A 19,146-nucleotide genomic window follows, 5' to 3' on the forward strand; every position below is an offset into this window, starting at 1 on the left:
GTGACCTCAACTTAGTGTTTCACAACACAGCAGACCGCTCTGGCCAGAGGTTCGGCCACGCAGGAACGGCTCAAAACGGCGATCGCTCAGTTTTTGACGCATAATGCCAACGAGGACACATCTAAAGCCACGCAATGGGCAGCCCTCAAAGCGGTCCTCCGCGGTGAATTCATCTTGATAGCTACAGCTAATAATAAGGAACGGGCGCAGAAGAGGGCCGAACTCACTCAACGCGTGGCGGAACAGGAGCAGATGCACCAACGCACCGGGGCGACACGGGCGTGGCGCCAACTCTGCACTGAAAGGAAAATGCTGGCAGTCCTGGACCAAGACTTGGCGGAATACGCCGCCATGTGCCTCAAACATGCGTACTACACCGGAGGAGATCGTTGCGGGAAGCAACTGGTGAGCAGATTACGAGAACAACGCCAGAGACAACATATACGATCCCTCCGGTCTACCCAAGGCGCCCTTATCACTGAGGATGCAGCCATCGCTGCGACCTTCGGCGATTATTACGCTGCCCTCTACGATGCTGACCACCTAGACCCGCAGGCCAGCCTGGACTACCTGCAAGGCGCGGCACTCCCATCCCTAAACGAGGCGCAGGCGGCGTTTCTCGATCGCCCCATTGGCCTTGAGGAGGTCATTTCTGCGATCTCCCGCCTTAAATTGGGGAAATCCCCAGGCCCGGATGGCTATACAGTGGCCTTTTATAAGACCTTCTGCCCGCAAGTGGCCCCTCTGCTGCGTGACCTTTTCAACACATTTGACCAGCCCGGCACCATTCCCCCCGACCTTCTAGAAGCGGCCATCTCAGTAATCCCCAAACCCGGGCGAGACCCAGCTAGCTGCAGCTCATATCGGCCAATCTCCTTGTTGAACATCGACCTGAAGCTCTACACTGGCATCCTAGCAAGTCGTCTAGCACCGTACATGCAGCAACTGGAGGAGCCTGATCAAGCGGGCTTCATCCCACAAAGACAGACTAGCGACAATACCAGGCGAGATCTTCATCTCATCGAGGCGGGTCGCGCACGAGACCGGGCTGTATGCTCCTCACCATCGATGCGGAGAAGGCATTCGATAGGGTGCATTGGCCCTACCTCGACCGGGTGCTACAACACTTCGGAGTGGGAGAGGTCCTCCGCAATCGCATATTTAATTGTTATCGCCAACCTAATGCAGCAGTATGGGTCAATGGTCACACCTCCCAGCGGTTTGAAATTGGCAGGGGGACCAGGCAGGGGTGCCCACTTTCTCCCCTCCTGTTCGCGCTCTATATGGAGCCACTGGCACAGCGAGTGAGACAACACGACCTCATTTCTGGCATCCCCTTTAGCGGAGACACACATAAGATCAGTCTCTATGCTGACGATATCTTATTATCGCTAACCAACCCGATGCAGTCCCTACGGGCTCTATTTGTAGAGCTCCACACCTTCGCGCTGGCGTCGGGTTTCAAGATCAACGTAGCTAAGTCAGAGGCCCTGAATATATCGCTGCCACCGGAGGTCCTGGAGGATGCCAAGGCAGAGTTCGACGTGCAATGGACTGAGTCCACCATCCCCTACCTGGGTGTCCTTTTGGCGCCAACGGTGCAGGCTACCACAGAGGCCAACTACTCTAGCCTCAGCATGAAACTCCGAGACCATCTCAGGAGATGGAAACACCTCAATCTGTCCTGGCTAGGCCGAATCGCGGCCGCAAAGATGACCCTGCTGCCCCAGATTCTTTATATATTCCAGACCCTCCCCTTGCGTCCGCCAGCAGGGGGGCTTCAGAAGACACAGTCGGAACTAACACGCTTTGTCTGGAACGGCCGACGCCCACGGTTTAAACATACTATTGCCACGCTACCGCCTGAACACGGGGGAGTAGGCTTGCCAGATCTCACACTATACTTCCAGGCGACACAACTGCGCACATTAGTGGAGTGGCACCAACTAGAATCAGGCAAACACTGGCTCTTTCAAGATCAGGCTGTGGCAGGTCGCCCACTACAAGGCGTCCCGTTCCTGCCGCGTGGTCATAGACCCCCCAACCTGTACGCCTCAATGGTCACTAGCACGGTCCTCGGGGTGTGGGACAGGGTGGCCGTAGCCCAAGGGCTCACCTCTTTCCCCTCACCGATGACTCCAATCTTCGACAATCCGGACTTCACACCGGCACTAGACTCTAAGGCCCATGCATCTTGGAGGGCGACTTCCTGCAGGGACGTGGGACACATGTTCGACCTCAAGGGCATCCTCCCTTTCCACAAGGTGAAAGAGAATTACGGTATTTCTGAGACGGACCGCCTGCCTTACCTGCAGATCCGCCATTGGGTTCTGCACCCTTCGATCCAACCCGGGGCACAGCGACACCTCACCCCATACGAGAAGTGGCTGCTAACCCGCACCTCTGACAAAAAACTAATCTCAGACCTCTACCAGCACTTACTCCTCACCAACATACACACCTATAACGCAGGGAGGGCCAGATGGGAGCAAGACCTGGGGCGTCAACTCACAAGGAAGGAATGGGAGGGAGTGTATTATAGAGCTAGGCACTCAGCACACCACACAGGTCTTACCGAAACAATGACCAAAGTTGCCACCTATTGGTACCATACACCCGAAAGGCTACATCGATGGGACCCCAGAGTTAGCGACCGCTGCTGGAGGGGATGTGGGGAACTCGGAACACTGGAGCACCTGCTCTGGAGCTGCGACAGACTCCAGCCCTATTGGACCCCAATCCTTGATCTGATAGATTCTCATCTAGACACGCAGCTGCCTAGATTTCCATCTTATACTCTGTTAGGTCTTCCTAACGCCCTGATGTACCCCTTGAAATCCTGGAGAGGGAAACTTATTGCGCTAGCGCTGGGGGCAGCAGTTCAGAATATTGTGGCTCACTGGAGGGCCGTCCAACCCCCACAACAGTTGGGCTGGCTGCATCGGCTTTGGGCGATCCTAGGAATGGAAAAGTTGTCATTGGCCAAGGCAGGGATGGGGGCAGACTTTGCAGCAGTCTGGCGACCTTTTCTGACCCTGCTGACCGGAGAATTCCGGGAGTTAAGCTGTCCCCGCTACTTGCGACTGCTGCGTCTTGCAGACACCCCACTCCCGGAGCCTAGAACGCAGCCACGCAAACGCAAAGCCCCAGCAGGCACTATACCGGTTGGCCCACAGTAAGAAAGTGATAGACTATAGTTTCTATTCTCGCTTAATGGACAAGGAGAGGGGTGGTTTTGGGAGGAGGGTGGGAATGCAGGGGTTGTTTTGCCTTTTTTGTCCTTTTTGTTCATTCTCGCTTCAATATCGGCTCCGCTTGCACCTCCGTAGCACTCCTTATAACGCGCCCGGCCCGATTGGGTTGTAGGCGGCTTGCTGTGTTAACTGTAGCGGTCGATACTCCCGATGGTCATGAACACACACTGGCACTGTCTGTGACCGGAGGGTGGGAATGCAGGGGTTGTTTTGCCTTTTTTGTCCTTTTTGTTCATTCTCGCTTCAATATCGGCTCCGCTTGCACCTCCGTAGCACTCCTTATAACGCGCCCGGCCCGATTGGGTTGTAGGCGGCTTGCTGTGTTAACTGTAGCGGTCGATACTCCCGATGGTCATGAACACACACTGGCACTGTCTGTGACCGGAGGGTGGGAATGCAGGGGTTGTTTTGCCTTTTTTTGTCCTTTTTATTCATTCTCGCTTCAATATCGGCTCCGCTTGCACCTCCGTAGCACTCCTTATAACGGGCCCGGCCCGATTGGGTTGTAGCCGGCTTGCTGTGTTAACTGTAGCGGTCGATACTCCCGATGGTCATGAACACACACTGGCACTGTCTGTGACCGCCTTGTACACGGGCTGGCGCTGATGGCTGTATGAGGTGCAATGCTCCTCCTGTTTGTTGCTCAATAAAAAAGATTTAATACTAAAAAATAATTGAAAATAAAATAAAAAATTAAAGAGTGACGGGGAGGGTGTTGGGGATCATCTGAGGAACCGGAAGGGGAGAAAAACGGAGTGCGTGGGCAACAAAAAAATAGGAAATAAACCTTAGGTTTGTATGGGGGTAAAAATAGAGCACACAAGACTGGCAAAGCACAAAAAAAGCAGTTCTAGTAAAGACAGATTGTGGCCTTGCAGCACTTTGCTGCCTGCCATGCCTTTGTAAAAAATATATAAATAAATACATTTAAATAAACTTTGTGAGGAGTGGGGGGGGGCAGTATAAATAGAGCATGCAGAGGTCACACAAACAACTGGGGAAGAGCTCATGGTAAAGCATGGGCTAAATGCGAAGTGAAGCTAACATTGATAAAGCCAGTAGGTCTTGCCATGACAGTTTGATAGTTTTTGTAGTGATATTTTTGACAAACGTATTGAAACGAAGGCATTGTGAATTAATATTTATTGTTTTAAAGTTTCAAAGCAAATACAAATCTGATTGCGCTCAAAATGTAATATTAACATCCTTTGAATTCACAAGAGGTTTATGCAGTTTACGTGCTGTGCCTCTAATAGTTGTTAGAAGGCATAAGGAGGCCAGAAATAAAAAGTGTTTTTAGTACTCTATGGCAGCAACTCAGGTCGAAAGAATGTGAAGTGATAATAAGCCTCTTACAAAGCCTAGAAGTGGTGGCCGGGTAACGTCGACCCAGTGCTATGCGGCCTGTTGCCGTGCAGGAAAGGGGAAAATGTGCACAAGCAAACATTAAGAGCACGGGAAGCAAAAGTGCTCCATGCAGAGTTTATTGTAATGAGCTGCTGCGAGGCTCCGACCGGGACAAATTACTCTGCAGATGATTGCCTGGTGGTGGATTCAAGTTTATAAATTGTGTTTATTGTTGTCAGGACAGTTGCCATCACCACACCGTGTGATTTAGCAAAAAGGGGTGACCCTGTGTCCCTCAGAACCTGGGTATATGTGATTAACAAACAAAATGGTTCTGTTGGGTAGTGAAAACAATTCCTTTGGAGGAAGCTGAGAACAGCTCCTAGATCTACAACAAGCAAAACACTCTCTGATATGTAAAGTTTTTATATGTATTAAAAACATGAAAAAAGAGACAATATACTGGAATTACTTCATTCCACTACATTACTAGTAAACACTTTAAATTCGTGAATGGTGACAGTAGTGATTAAAGTGACAAGTGCAATGTATATAGTGACACTTATATACACAACAATTATTTACAATAAAACCACACAGGGAGGGGACCGGGGGAAGGAAGAGAATGAGGTATTTTCTGTCGTTTATGAGGCCAGTCTTTTTAGGTTAGTATTCCAAGAAAAACCAAATGGTTAATGTCCAGGTTCCTGGAGTTTAGCTTGGCCAAGGTAAGAGCGTCAACGTTTTGACCCTAGTTGCGCCCTAATTGGTGGTCGCGGCGGGTCTTTATCAAGACAAAGGGGAAGGGAAACGGTCAAATGATGGGTTATTCCAGAGGGTCGCCCGTTGGTCAACCCTCGAAGTGGTATCAAACGCGGTCTTAATCCGCGGTGTGGTTCAGCGTTCTGCACACGAGCGCCAAACAAACTGTCCGTGAGTGATACTCGAACTAATGAGTTCAGGCTGGAAACGCTAACTATGTTCGTAACCAGGCAACCCAAATCGGGATTGAGGCTGGAGATGTTGAGGCCAATCAGAGAAGAGGCGCCTCTTCTCTGATTGGCCGCAACATCTCCAGCCTCAATCCCGATTTGGGTTGCCTGGTTACGAACATAGTTAGCGTTTCCAGCCTGAACCCATTAGTTCGAGTATCACTCACGGACAGTTTGTTTGACGCTCGTGTGCAGAACGCTGAACCACACCGCGGATTAAGACCGCGTTTGATACCACTTCGAGGGTTGACCAACGGGCGACCCTCTGGAATAACCCATCATTTGACCGTTTCCCTTCCCCTTTGTCTTTATAAAGACCCGCCGCGACCACCAATTAGGGCGCAACTAGGGTCGAAACGTCGACGCTCTTACCTTGGCCAAGCTAAACTCCAGGAACCTGGACATTAACCATTTGGTTTTCCTTGGAATACTAACCTAAAAAGACTGGCCTCATAAACGACAGAAAATACCTCGTTCTCTTCCTACCCCCGGTCCCCTCCCTGTGTGGTTTTATTGTAAATAATTGTTGTGTATATAAGTGTCACTATATACATTGCACTTGTCACTTTAATCACTACTGTCACCATTCACGAATTTAAAGTGTTTACTAGTAATGTAGTGGAATGAAGTAATTCCAGTATATTGTCTCTTTTTTCATGTTTTTAATACATATAAAAACTTTACATATCAGAGAGTGTTTTGCTTGTTGTATATCTAGGAGCTGTTCTCAGCTTCCTCCAAAGGAATTGTTTTAACTACCCAACAGAACCATTTTGTTTGTTAATCACCACACCGTGTGACATGCCAAGGAAACAAATTTCACACTTGTCAGCTTCCACCTGTGTGCAGTGAGCGTGCTTAGCCTTTACTTGTTGGCATACACCATACATAGACCAGTATAAAGGTATTCTCTCCATACACCGTGGTTTGCTTTGAGCTGATCTGACAGAAAGACATTGCATCATACAGCGAGTGGCAGTATGTGCCCCGTAGCCAAACACTAGTACAAAGTGAGCCATGCTGTTCAGTGTTTTGCTAAATGTGCTGATCCACTCACTAGCATTGTACACACGTATCTTTTAAGAAACTTTTGTATCCTTATATTATGTGAAAAAAACATTGTTATGTTTTAGATACCTCTTCATAAAACATGAAAACGAATTTTTTTGGTACACATAAAATCAAAAAAAATTTTCCAATTGACCTTCCCATCAATACGATTAATTTGATTAGATGGTACGAATGAAACAGGCCTTTTTTTAATTGCACATTCTGAGCATGATCCTATTGAAAGGCTTGCCTTTTAGTGGACATAAAAGGCACATCGAATGATCTACAAAGTGATGTACTTGATGGACGTTTCACTGATTTTAAAAGGCGCTGCAAAGCACCAGGGTGAGTGGCAAGCATGGTCTCCATATAGTCACCGAGGGGGGAACTATACACCACTAACAATACAGAGATTTTTTTGTCACTGCTGAAAGTAACTGTGATGCGTGCCTTTCTTAGGGAGTTGCATGCAGGGGTTTTCTAAGAGAACCGTCCCCCGTATGTTAACTCCCATCTTCTTCGGCAGTCCATTTGCATTACATTTGCAGCAGTTCACTCACCCCTCAGTGGCATAAATGCTGATTTTGTATGCCAAGGCTTGGACTTTCATGCAACATGTAGGTTCTGTGTACCTGTTCTGGAACCTAGTGAATGGTTATGTAATGTTGTATGTTCCCCCCACAGGATGCTCTGACACAGGTAGGTGGTTTACTCCGTTTATTATCTCTATTTCTGCAAGTTACTCGCTAAGGGCGCCGAGCGTCTAACAGTTTGCGCTCCGGTCGCCAGCTCCGTCTTTCTCTCTTTGCGCCTTTCACTTTTTCCCGCTTCTGCGCATGCGCGACTACTCCGCTCTAGTCTACGGCGTCACGCGTCATCACGTGTACGCCGGTAGACTAGAGCGCACACCACATATCTCCCCCCTTTACCAAACATCACATAAAACATTTCCCCCCAACCCAGTGTCCTCCAACTGTGAACATAGTCTATGTGGGGCACCGGGGGTTGGCACCAAGCTAGTGTCCGTCCATCACAAAGTCATTATAACGAGAGGGCACCACAACTGCCCTTCCGCTGCGGGTGTGTCTTACCGGCATGTTCTCTCTCGCCTCCGTCTCTCCATGGGACACCCCAGCTTCTCTCACATCTGTTCCCTGCTCCGCCGTAGCTTGTATTCCTCCTCCGTCATTCGGCCTGGCTCTCAGGGCCTCTTCATTGTCCTCACCTGCATCTTCCCTTTGGTTGTCCGAGTCGAACTCAGGAAGAGGTCTACCCTCCTGGTGATCCAAGCATCTCTCGACTTCCTCGGCCTTGGGCCAGACCAGTATTTTGTTGACCCTGGCCATGCGGTCTTGCGACCAGACCTTGCTGTCACTGAGGAGAGCCGCCCTGCCGCGCACCTCCTTGACTTGTAGCGGCTGCCTGACTTTGCTTTCGCCCTTCCTCTGTAGGGTGGGGAGTTTGATCCTAACCCACTCCCCTTCCTCCAGCGCCGTTTCCTTCACGCTGCGTCTCTTGTTGTAGTGTGCTGCGTAAATCTTCTGGGCCTTCTCCAGATTGTGCTGCACCACGGCTGGGGACCACTTGCTGGTGATGGTCTTCTCCCTCCATACCACGTTGTCTCGGGTGAAGGGGTGCCGTCCTCTCAACACTTGGAACGGACTGTACCCCACTACAGAGGGCGTTATCCGGTAGGCCCAAATCATGTTCATCATCTCCATCTCCCAGTCCTTTCCTTGCGATATGGCTGCCTGGATGGAGCCCTTGAGCACTCTATTGAACCTTTCGACTTGGCCGTTGCAGGCCGGATGGTACACGGCCGTGTGTCTCACCTCGATCCCATTCCTTTTCATGTATCTTCCCCACTTGTCCGATACAAATTGCGGGCCATTGTCGCTGAGGATTGTTTTGGGAATTCCTTCTCTGAGGAACACCCCAGTCAGGAACTTCAGGATCGTGTCTGTGTCCATCGCATCCTGTATGTCCACCTCTGGCCACTTGGAGTATTTGTCTATTAATACACAGATGTACTTGTTTACTCCTCTACTGTCCAGGACGGGCCCCAGGATATCTATTGCCACATCCTCCCAAGGGCCATGCGGGGTGTCGAACTTCCCCAGAGCGGGTCTGAGAGGGCGGAGTACCTTGTCCGCTCCTTGGCACTGTCCGCACTCCCGCACTTGTCTCTCGATGTGGGCATCCATTCCTGGCCACCAATACATCTGTTTGACCAATGCCTTGGTTTTCACTATGCCCAGATGCCCCTCGTGGAGCACTTTCAGCAGTCGGGGTATCAGCGTCACTGGTGGCACCACTCTTTCTCCTCTGTACAAGAATATCCCCGAGTCACTCAGGGACAATTCTTCTCTCATCTCATAGAACCGTCGGACGCCCTCCGATAGCTTCTTCTTGTCCGGCCACCCTTCGGTGAGATGTCTCTTTACGTCCATCTTCTCCTCATCGAGCCCATAAGCCGCCTGCCATTCCTGCGCACTGATGGATGACTCATGATCCTCCATGCTAGCGACCATCTCCTCTGTGTCCGGACTCTCTCCCGGCGCTTCCTCCATGGCCGATGCCCGGCTGAGATAATCAGCCACCCTATTCTGCGTACCTGGAAGGTATTCCACGTCGTACGTATAATCAAGCAGCTTCAGGGTCATTTTTGCTATTCTCGGGGTGGCTGTGTCGTGACCAGATGACGTCAATACTTTGATGAGAGGCTTGTGATCCGTCTGGAGTCTGAATCTCGTGCCCCATATGAACTGGCGAAATTTGCTCAACGCCCACGTGACCGCCAGCATCTCCTTTTCAATCACGCTGTACCTCTGCTCCGTCGGGGACAGCGCCCGGGATGCGAAACTGATGGTTTCTTTTGTTCCGTCGTCCCTTTCCTGCGCTAAGACAGCCCCCAAGCCCTTGTCGCTTGCGTCTGTCGTTACCATAGTCTTGCCCGTGGGGACATACCCCTGCAGTGGAATTGCATGGCTGATGCAGTCTTTAATGGACTCAAATTCTGCCTGGGCCTCCTTATCCCATTCGAATTTTGTATTGTGCCTGGTCAGTTGTCTCATCCTGTGCGTTCTTGTGGCAAAATGTCTAACAAACTTGCTGTAATACTCGGCCATTCCCAGGAATGACCGCACTTCCTCTTTGGTAGTTGGGGCTCTGGCGTCCTTGATTGCCCTCACGTTTTGCTCCTTCGGCGAGATACCGTGTGTTCCTATCTCGTGCCCAAGGTAGGTCACTGAGCGAGACCCAATCCTGCACTTGCTCCATTCTGCCGTCATTCCTTTGCCTTGCAGCACTCCCAGCACTTGGTGTAGTTTTCTGTCGTGATCTCCCTTGTTGGAGCCCATCACTAGGATGTCGTCTTGGAAGTATTGCACTCCCGCGATGTCCTTAAACAATTTATGCATCAGCTTCTGGAAAACGGCCGCAGCAGACGCCAGGCCGAAGGGCATTCTCCTGAATTGGTAGCATCCGAAGGGCGTTATGAACGCTGTGTACTTCCTGCTCGACGGGTGGAGTTCTATCTGGTAGTATGCAGATGTGAGGTCTATGGTGGAAAAATGGTTAATACCTTTTGTCTTTGCTAGCATCTCCTCTATTCTGGGGAGCGGGAACCTCTCCACTATGAGGTTTTTGTTAAGCTCCCTCAGGTCCACACAGAGCCGGACCTTGCCATTGGGCTTTTTTACCACCACCAAGGGCGATAGCCATTCTGCACTGTCCACTGGCTCGATGATATCCAGTTCTTCCAACTTCCGTAGTTCCTGGCGCACTGCCTCACTTGTGGATATCGGTATGTTCCGGACCTTATGCACTACCGGCACTGCTCCTTCCTTAAGAACTATTTTGTGCACAAATTTGTCCAGTTTGCCAACCGTGCCTTCAAACACTTTGGGGTATGCTGCTTTCCAGTCTTCCTCCCGCGAGAGGGGCCATTCATCTGTGAGCAAGATCTGTTCTTTCCCTCCCGGATTGAGTATTATGCCAAGGGCACCTGCGTCTCTCCATCCTAGGACGGATGGGCCCTTTTCCGCTACATACAGGGTGCACGTGGCCGATCTTCCTCTGAATTCGAACTCCAGGTCTTTGCATCCTACCAATGGAATGGAATTCTCGGTATACGAGATGGGTCTGATGTCCGGCGGCTCCAGATCGGGTCCTAATACCGGCGCGAAATCCTCTTCCCATATCGATCTTTGCACTATGGTCCAGGGGGATCCAGAGTCCACGGCCACATATACCTTGACGCCCCCAATGCGCATATCGGTGCGTGGCTTATCCCTTCTCTTCCCGGATACGTCCAGCACTTGATCCTCTATGCATAGTACCAGATCGTCTTCTTCCTGGTCCTCTTCTTCACTCACGTTGGCTGCGGCCGCTTCGATGCACTTGACTGTGGACTTCGTCCCTTTCTTTCGGCAGACCTTTTCAAAGTGACCGTTCAACCCGCAAAATGAGCACCTGGCGCGAAACGCGGGACAACGCCTATCCTGGGCCGCGTGCGCTGCACTGCCGCATCGGTAGCACGCAAATTTTGTTCCCTGGCTGGGGCGAGGCAACTGCTTCCCCGGCCCTCTTGTGTCCCTCTTCGGGTCTCCGTAGGTGCTTTAGGGCTTGCTGGATTGTGGCGCCTCGTCGATTTTGTTGATCATCGGTCTCGGCCCGCTTTCTCTTTTCGCCGCGTCTGCGCCCCTCTTCGACATTTCTGCCTTCTTGACCATTGCTACCACTTCTTTCAGGGTTGTTTCATTCATCGCCCACAGCTTGTCTTGGACTGCTCTACTGGTGGTGTGCATCACTATTTGGTCCTTGATGTATTCATCCTGCAGGTTCCCGTACCTACACGTGATTGCTAGCCGGCGGAGTGCTGCCACATAGTCATCAATGGACTCTCCTGCCTCCTGTTTTCTCTGTTGGAAGTTATAGCGGTCTATTGAGACACAAACTGCTGGGCGGTAATGACTGTCCAGATCGTCCAGTGCGTTCACAAAGACGTCCGTCTCGTCTGCACCCCTCTCTTTGGGCACCAGATTCTTAAACACCCTGACCCCTTCTGGGCCTAAGTTGTGGAGCAACAGCCTCTTTTTTCTTTCCGGCTTGTATTCCCCTTCGCTCTCATCCTCCAGGGCTTCAATGTAATTGAGGAAATATTCTTTCCAGTCTTCCCATTTAAGTTGGGGTTCCCCTGGCCTGGTTAGGAATGGGACCGGTGCCATTAGGGCTGATGCCTGATTCGCCATTCTGGCTTCTCCTCTGGGTACTCCCTCCTGGGCCCTTTGGGTGGGTTCACCGGACGCTCCTGCGCTCCCTGCCGTGTCCCCGTGACCCCTTGGGCTACCTGGGGTATTATCCCTCGTAGTGTGCGCTGTCTGCACTGTTCTCCCCCCTTCTTCTGACTTAGGGGTGTCTCCCTTGGTTGCCAGGTTGCTGCCTGGGGGCTCCCGGTGTCCTGGTTCACACTGACCTGGCTAATGCTGTTGGTGTTTAGCTCCTGGTCGTGCTGCTGCGCTGCTGCCACGCCCTTGCTTTTCCTTGCAGATCCTGTGCCCTCCTGGCTCGTGGCCGTGGTTGTGGGGAGTTTTGCTTTCCTTGCCGTCGTCCCTGCACCTGGTGGTGTCCGGGTCCCAGCCTCGTCGCCACTGTAATGTTGTATGTTCCCCCCACAGGATGCTCTGACACAGGTAGGTGGTTTACTCCGTTTATTATCTCTATTTCTGCAAGTTACTCGCTAAGGGCGCCGAGCGTCTAACAGTTTGCGCTCCGGTCGCCAGCTCCGTCTTTCTCTCTTTGCGCCTTTCACTTTTTCCCGCTTCTGCGCATGCGCGACTACTCCGCTCTAGTCTACGGCGTCACGCGTCATCACGTGTACGCCGGTAGACTAGAGCGCACACCACAGGTTACACCTTCTCTACACTGGCAACAGCTGCAAGATAAGTGAAACCGGCACCTGGCCTGTGGGAATGTACAGTCCCTGTCAAAGCACCGAGTTTACCATATTGAAGTGATACCGATTGTTAAGAGTTATACCACAAGATGTTCATTACACAATAACAAAAAAGGTCCAAATAGATTACTTACCAGGAATACTTTAAAAAAGGAAAATGTGCACTTTGTACTTGAATGTAATAATCCCTTCGAACTGAATTAGACCCTCCGAGCTGATAGGGCGTGGGTGCTCTGTGTTCTATTATTAACAAGGCTGGAGCCGGTGGTGCTGAACGGCCATCTTAAGGTCAGGCTCCCACCTTGAGGCCTCTCAAAAACATAAAAAAGCCTCCTGCGTAGAAAACAGTTACAAAAGGATTGCATTCCGTTTACAAGGCATGTAAAAGATAAACAAAAGTGTGATGAGGGAGTGTTCTTTTCAGATACAAACTATACCCGCTCGTATTGTAGAGGCACTGTGTCCAGAGGCAGGATATAAATTAAACCATCAGAATAGCGTAATGCCTCAATGTTCCTGTCCTGGACGTGCCAAACACAAAGACAGGGAAGAGAGGCATCCACTAGGAAGCAGCGAAGTTAGATAAGCAACCAAGCTGTCCAATAATGGTAATGGGGCAGACCCGGAGCCCTAAGTGTATGTCATTTATTGGAGAAGGCTGTCTGTAGTCCAGTTCTAAGTAAATACATTAAATAATTTATAAAAATATAAACGAATAAATAAAATCTCTCTAAACTAAAAATCTTAATTTACCTGACAAATATGCCAAGCTTCTTATAGGAAAGCCAGTTGACAGAAATACCCAGCTTAGTTTCATGTTGTGATTGCTTGAAGTACAGCATGTCAATGCTTGCTATGTGTGAAACATTAATTGCAACTAACTTCTTTTTATTGTGCTTTTAGGCAAACGTTTTCTTCTGTCGTCTGCATATGGTGATCCTCTAAGATGGGAGGAAAGAGAAAAGGATCTCCATAATTTAGGTAGGTGCTATTGCTTGCTTTGCTGTACTCAAATGTTAGATACTTGATTGAGGGGAAGAAGATGATAAAGCTATTTGAAAATATGTGGTCCTTTTTGGGTGGTCTAGTTTATTCCGTGATAAAAATGAGTTGTTTATTTATGTAGAAATGTAATCTGCTCTGTTCTGTATTACACAAGGGATGGTCGAACTTCGGTAGCACCTTGGTATTGAGAAAGATTTTCATCTGCCCCTTTTGCCTTGCTAAGCAGATCGTCCGTTTTTGTTTTTTTTACCTGTGACCAGGGTAATTTTTGGTCTACGGGTAAATCCCAGCAGAGTTTAATTCTACCTTTTGCCTCCCTGGAATCGATTTTGCGGAATTTCCTTTCCAGGCAATAAGTGTTGCAGTTCTGATTGTTCTGAGGGATGCTTAGGTCTCATGGTTAGCTTATGGTTGCTCTGGATTATAACTGATTAAGACCCCCCCCAGGGAAACTGTAAAATCCACCTTTCCTTTTATTTGCTCCTCATTTCTCTTTAGACACTACAATACCCTGACATTGAAACACCTCTCTGTCTCCACAGCCCACATCACGGTTTTGCTTGAATTCTGAAGATGGGGCCCTTTCTCCTGGTAGTCCTATCTTGACCCTCTGTCTGCTCAGCAACCACTCCAGTAACCTTCCGCCTACCTCGTAGTCTTGTACCTGGCAACTCCAAGTAGGCCTGCCTACATACTGTTCTCAGGCATCATTCTACGGGTCTACGTGTTCTCCAGAGTTATCTACTTTGTACTTTGAGATGGCTGTGGTATGGTAGGCCAAGAAGGGTGACAAACACCAGATCGGTTGGCTACTCTGAAGTCAGACGACAAATTACATAAACAGGAAGGACTTGACAGCCTTGAGAAGGATTAGTAATTAGTGTAAGCTGTAGATCCCAAGTGGAAGGGCATTGCTTTTTAAACATATTTTATCATGTATGTGATAATGAGATAGAGAGGCAACCTGAAGCAAGTAGCACAGTTGTAGTATAAAGAGCAGTTCATAGTAAATCGACAGTCACTAATGCCAATCTATTCACCTATTTCAGTTCCAGAGATTGACATTTAACTGAGATAGGACATATAAAACCAGATGTTTCTGTATCTTTTCCATGTACCGATGGCTTTCATAATGGTCCTCTCAAATTGAAACATTTTTATAAGAAATCCTTTCTATCCCTGCCATTGAGATGACTCTTGCTCTGTCTAGTGGAGTGCATTTATTTTGCAGGGGAATTGAAGTTACCTTAGTTCGTCTTAGAGCAATAGGAAAAGCTTTAGGTTAAACTACTTCACTGATAGTGTGAAGATTATCTTGCCAAATTCCCAAGTGCTGGAAAACGATAATCACGGGGTGGGTGGAGAACCATCTTTACAACTCTGATAACACAAAGATGATGTATGTGGACGCACTTTGTAGCTCAAAGCTAATAACATTTTGACTTTAAATAAAAACAACAGGTGAGACCATTATTTTGATATGTACATTATAAAGCATGGGGAAAATTATTAAGCACATTTTTGAATATCAAAGTCTTGTACTAAATGAATTGTCCTGTTCTCAATATTTCATAGATGTTAGGCAGCATACTATCCCAAAACGAGGTCTCATTAAGTAGGAGCCAATATTTGTTGAATTCATCAAATATGTATCCATATGTTTATTGCAGAGTGAGTTGGATTCGAACACAGCAGCCTGAATAGTCAAGAAATGTCACTTTAGTGGAGTTTGTCTATTTCAAAAACACTTATAACACTATCCACACTCCTAGTTTTAAAATAGGTAAACAAATGTCTAATTTATGAGGCACAACATGAACTCATTAAAACCTCGGGGAACAGATAAATCACTTTAAATTGTCAAAGTGTTTCCTCCTCTCATCTAGTGGATTGCTTGCTTTATGTGTGACTTAAAGTCACAAGCATTAGGTATTCAGGAGTGTGGAATTCCTATCAACCGACCTCCAGGAAATGCTGCTTGACATCAAGAACAAGTTTCCACGTTTATTTTGTCCACTAAAGAAGTAGTTCTAACCCCCAGCAAAACCAGTGGCCTAGCAAGGTCAGGTGGTACCCGGTGCAGAAAATTTCTTGTCACCCCCGGCTTGACAAAGTGGCAAAAATATGTGCTTAAAACACATATTTTTGCCATTTTGTCGCCCCCTCTGTGATTCCACTTGTCACCCCCGGCTTTGCAAAAATATGTGCTTAAAACACATATTTTTGCCATTTTGTCACCCCCTCTGTGATTTCACTTGTCACCCCCGGCTTCGCAAAAATATGTGTTTAAAACACATATTTTTGCCATTTTGTTACTCCCTCAATGAAGACACCTGGGGCGGTCCGCACCCACAGCGCCTCCCTTCCTACGCCACTGGGCAAAACAAACTATTTGGCTGACAGTTTATAGTACAACAGTATGGATCTGTGAAAGAATATTGTTTGCCACTAAGGCAAGGCTTATATTCATATGTCATCATCATCATTAACTTTATTCGGTCATTAAGACCATCAAAGTGCATAAGCGTGCAAAAGTATGGTAAATAAAACAACATTTTACATGATAAAATTGTAAGCTAAAATAGATGATATTATTCATACAACAACAAGCATATTATAACCCGAGCCATTAAGGAATATAAGCAAATTTTAAAAACTGGCTTCCGAGGTATTCAAACCATACAAGCTAAAAACACATAGAAAATACAAAAAGTGCTGGTGCATAATTGTTAGAAGTGCAAAGTAGCTCAGTTCTTTATAGTATGTACATGGGTCATAAAATTCCATGATCATAACACATCCGGTGCAAACTAAACACTTTATGAAAAGTAATACTTAGTCAGATGATATGCTCAATTCATTTTAGCTTCTGCCTCCTAATGAACCAAAATCTCCCCAGGAATTTGGCCATTGCACATACTATTAGTGGCCTTGTATCTGTCCCGAGGATGCGTAGAGCCTCATATGTGTAGGTTGTTTAATTTTCTATATATGAATCATTAATGTAAAGCCTTCACTGTCAGAGAAAGCACACTAAAGATATGCATTGAGTTTGCTTGCATTACTGAGAGGGGGTTCAGTATAAAAACATACACAAGTTTGCAAAATTACACAACTTGAAACTATTTATATTGCCGTCAAAATATTTCCAGGATATATGCAAACATGTGCATACGCGTGAAAACAACATTTGTAATAGTTTACTTTCAAAATAAAATGTACATTTAAAAAATGCCACGTGAAAAATTGATTTGTTAAATTATTGAGCAACTTTGAATACCATTTCTCAGAGGAATTATTTAGTAAAAGGTGTTTGACACATGCCAGTAATAAAAAAAAAAGATTAATATTGAAGAATCAGTTTAAAACCATTGCGGGCAACATGAAAATAAGTTAGATTCTGATTCTTAGATAAAGTAGCAAAAGTTCATCAGCAAGTATGTATTCTCTGCCGGTCCGGGGCTCTTGGTTGTCCGATGATTTCAGGGATTGGTTCAAGTACAGAAAAAGTTTTGGAATACATAAAAATACATATTTTGAAATTCGTTTGTAGTTAACCTACGTACATTAAAGATACAAAGGATCTACTTCAGAAAATGTATGACATTCCATGGAATCCAACCTACATCCTGGTTACTATGGATGAGTAGATTCTACATACGATTATGGCTCATGATCAGGGCATCAAAGCATTAGAAAGTTTTTTGTATATGAAATAAGCTGGTTATTAGCAACATATACAGATGCTTATTGATTTGACTAAATGTGTGCTCCTAAACATTTTTTTTTTATCAAGACCAGTTGTACCACGAATGAAAGGGACTGCTTTGGGTTCTTGCTGTGCGCCTTCATATACAAATATTTTCATGTGGTGGTTTGAAAAAAGTTATGCTTGGAATGAGGATTTGTATAACACTGAAGACAAAACTTCCTTTGGGGAAGATACAGTGAAGCTTTACACTGGCACCATCGATGAACTCATCAAGCGCCATACCTTTTCGAATGAGAATGAGTATAATATAAGGCTTAACATTGGTATATCATCCTGATGAAGTGGTCTTTTTTGAGAATATGGAATTGCATTCTAGATTTTTTTAGGTGCCTCTTGCAGGATTTTTATAATAGTTACTTGTGTAATGATAGTAAGGTAACTATCATTTAGAGACCACCTAGTGCTGGACATAAGCTCTTTACACCTTTTTTCAATGTTTGATCAGATCTACAGATTGCCATTATGGAGATGTATATTTCTGCTTGGACTGGAAAGATTGCTTATCTTTTGCTGCACTCTCTATAGAACTCAGTGCTACATGAAAGTCACAATTGAGAATTCTAGGAGGGTTTGTTATGTTATGTTAGTATGTATTTATTAAGCGCTCGTACGCCTGGGGGCTTCATGGCGCTATAGAAGAGAACACAACACAGCAGTTAAAAGATGGTAATAATAAAACTCAGCAATAAGCCTGTGAGAATAGCCAGGTTTTAAGGGAGTGTCGGAAGCTAAGAAGGTTACCGCTCAGTTTCAATTGAAGGGGAAGGGAATTCCAAAAGGTGGCTGCGAGATGGTCAAAGCAGCTACCACCTAGGCGCTTCCTTTTGTAAGATGGAACAATCAGTAAAGATTTTTGAGCGGAACGAAGATTTCGGGATGGATTATATCTGAGAAACAGATCTTTGTAAATTTAGGGCCTTGTAAAGATTTAAATAGGGTGCACCCTGTTTTAAATGCGACTCGCTGCGCAACAGGCAGCCAATGTAAGTGTTTCAACCCAGGTCTAATAGATTGCCTTTTTGGAAGTCCCAGAATCAGTCTAGCAGCCTGATTCTGGACCAGCTGAAGACGTTTTAACTCTCCAATTTGGAGCCCCAAATAGAGACTATTGGAGAAATCCAGTCGAGACAGGACCAAGGCAATTATGACCTGGATGAGGGCGGCCTGTGAGAGAAAGCAGGCTATTTTTCTTATTTTTTTTAATTGAAAGAAACTGGAGGAAACTACCGCGCCTACCTGTCTTTTCAGAGAGAGGTCCTCGCTAATTAATACTCCCAGGCTTTTAACTGAGGGCGATCTAGAAGGTGGAGCCCCCATGCTAGATGGCCAAAAGCATGGGCTCCAACTTAATACGCTCTGCCCAGGCAAGGCCAATTCAGTCTTGCCTGGGTTGAGTTTCAGATGGTTACAACTCATCCAACCCTGGATATGTGACATGGTGTTTTGGAATTCCTCCACCGAGTCCTTGGTGTTCAAAGGGAAGATGAGTTGCAGATCATCTGCATAGTTAAAGATGGTAACTTTCGCATTTCTTAGGGAGTACAGTAGCGGGCGCAGGTACAAATTAAAAAGTAAAGGTGACAAAGATGAGCCCTGAGGTACTCCACATGTGGTAGAAATAGTGGGGGCTGTAAAAGGGCCCAGTCTTACGGATTGAGTGCGGCCAGTAATAAATGAATGGATCCAGCTCAACGCAGGCCCCCTGAGGCCAGCTTGTTCGACACGGTTGACCAAGATGGTATAATCAACCGTGTCGAATGCTGCCGAAAG

At 47.1% G+C, this 19,146-nt stretch overlaps 1 protein-coding gene across 1 annotated transcript in view; it reads left to right on the top strand.

Annotated features, from left to right (window-relative positions):
- Window positions 1-351: 351 nt before the first annotated feature.
- Window positions 352-19,146, top strand: part of LOC147663075 (small ribosomal subunit protein mS27-like) — a 439,048-nt gene continuing 420,253 nt past the window's right edge. Inside the window, exons 1-2 of the mRNA XM_086950700.1 lie at window positions 352-577; window positions 13,503-13,580. Of these exons, the coding sequence (XP_086806826.1) occupies window positions 352-577; window positions 13,503-13,580 (304 nt within the window). The remainder of the gene's footprint in view (window positions 578-13,502; window positions 13,581-19,146) is intronic.

This window comes from Lissotriton vulgaris, unplaced genomic scaffold (assembly GCF_964263255.1).
Source record: "Lissotriton vulgaris unplaced genomic scaffold, aLisVul1.2 SCAFFOLD_2005, whole genome shotgun sequence".
Taxonomy (NCBI): Eukaryota; Metazoa; Chordata; class Amphibia; order Caudata; family Salamandridae; genus Lissotriton; species Lissotriton vulgaris.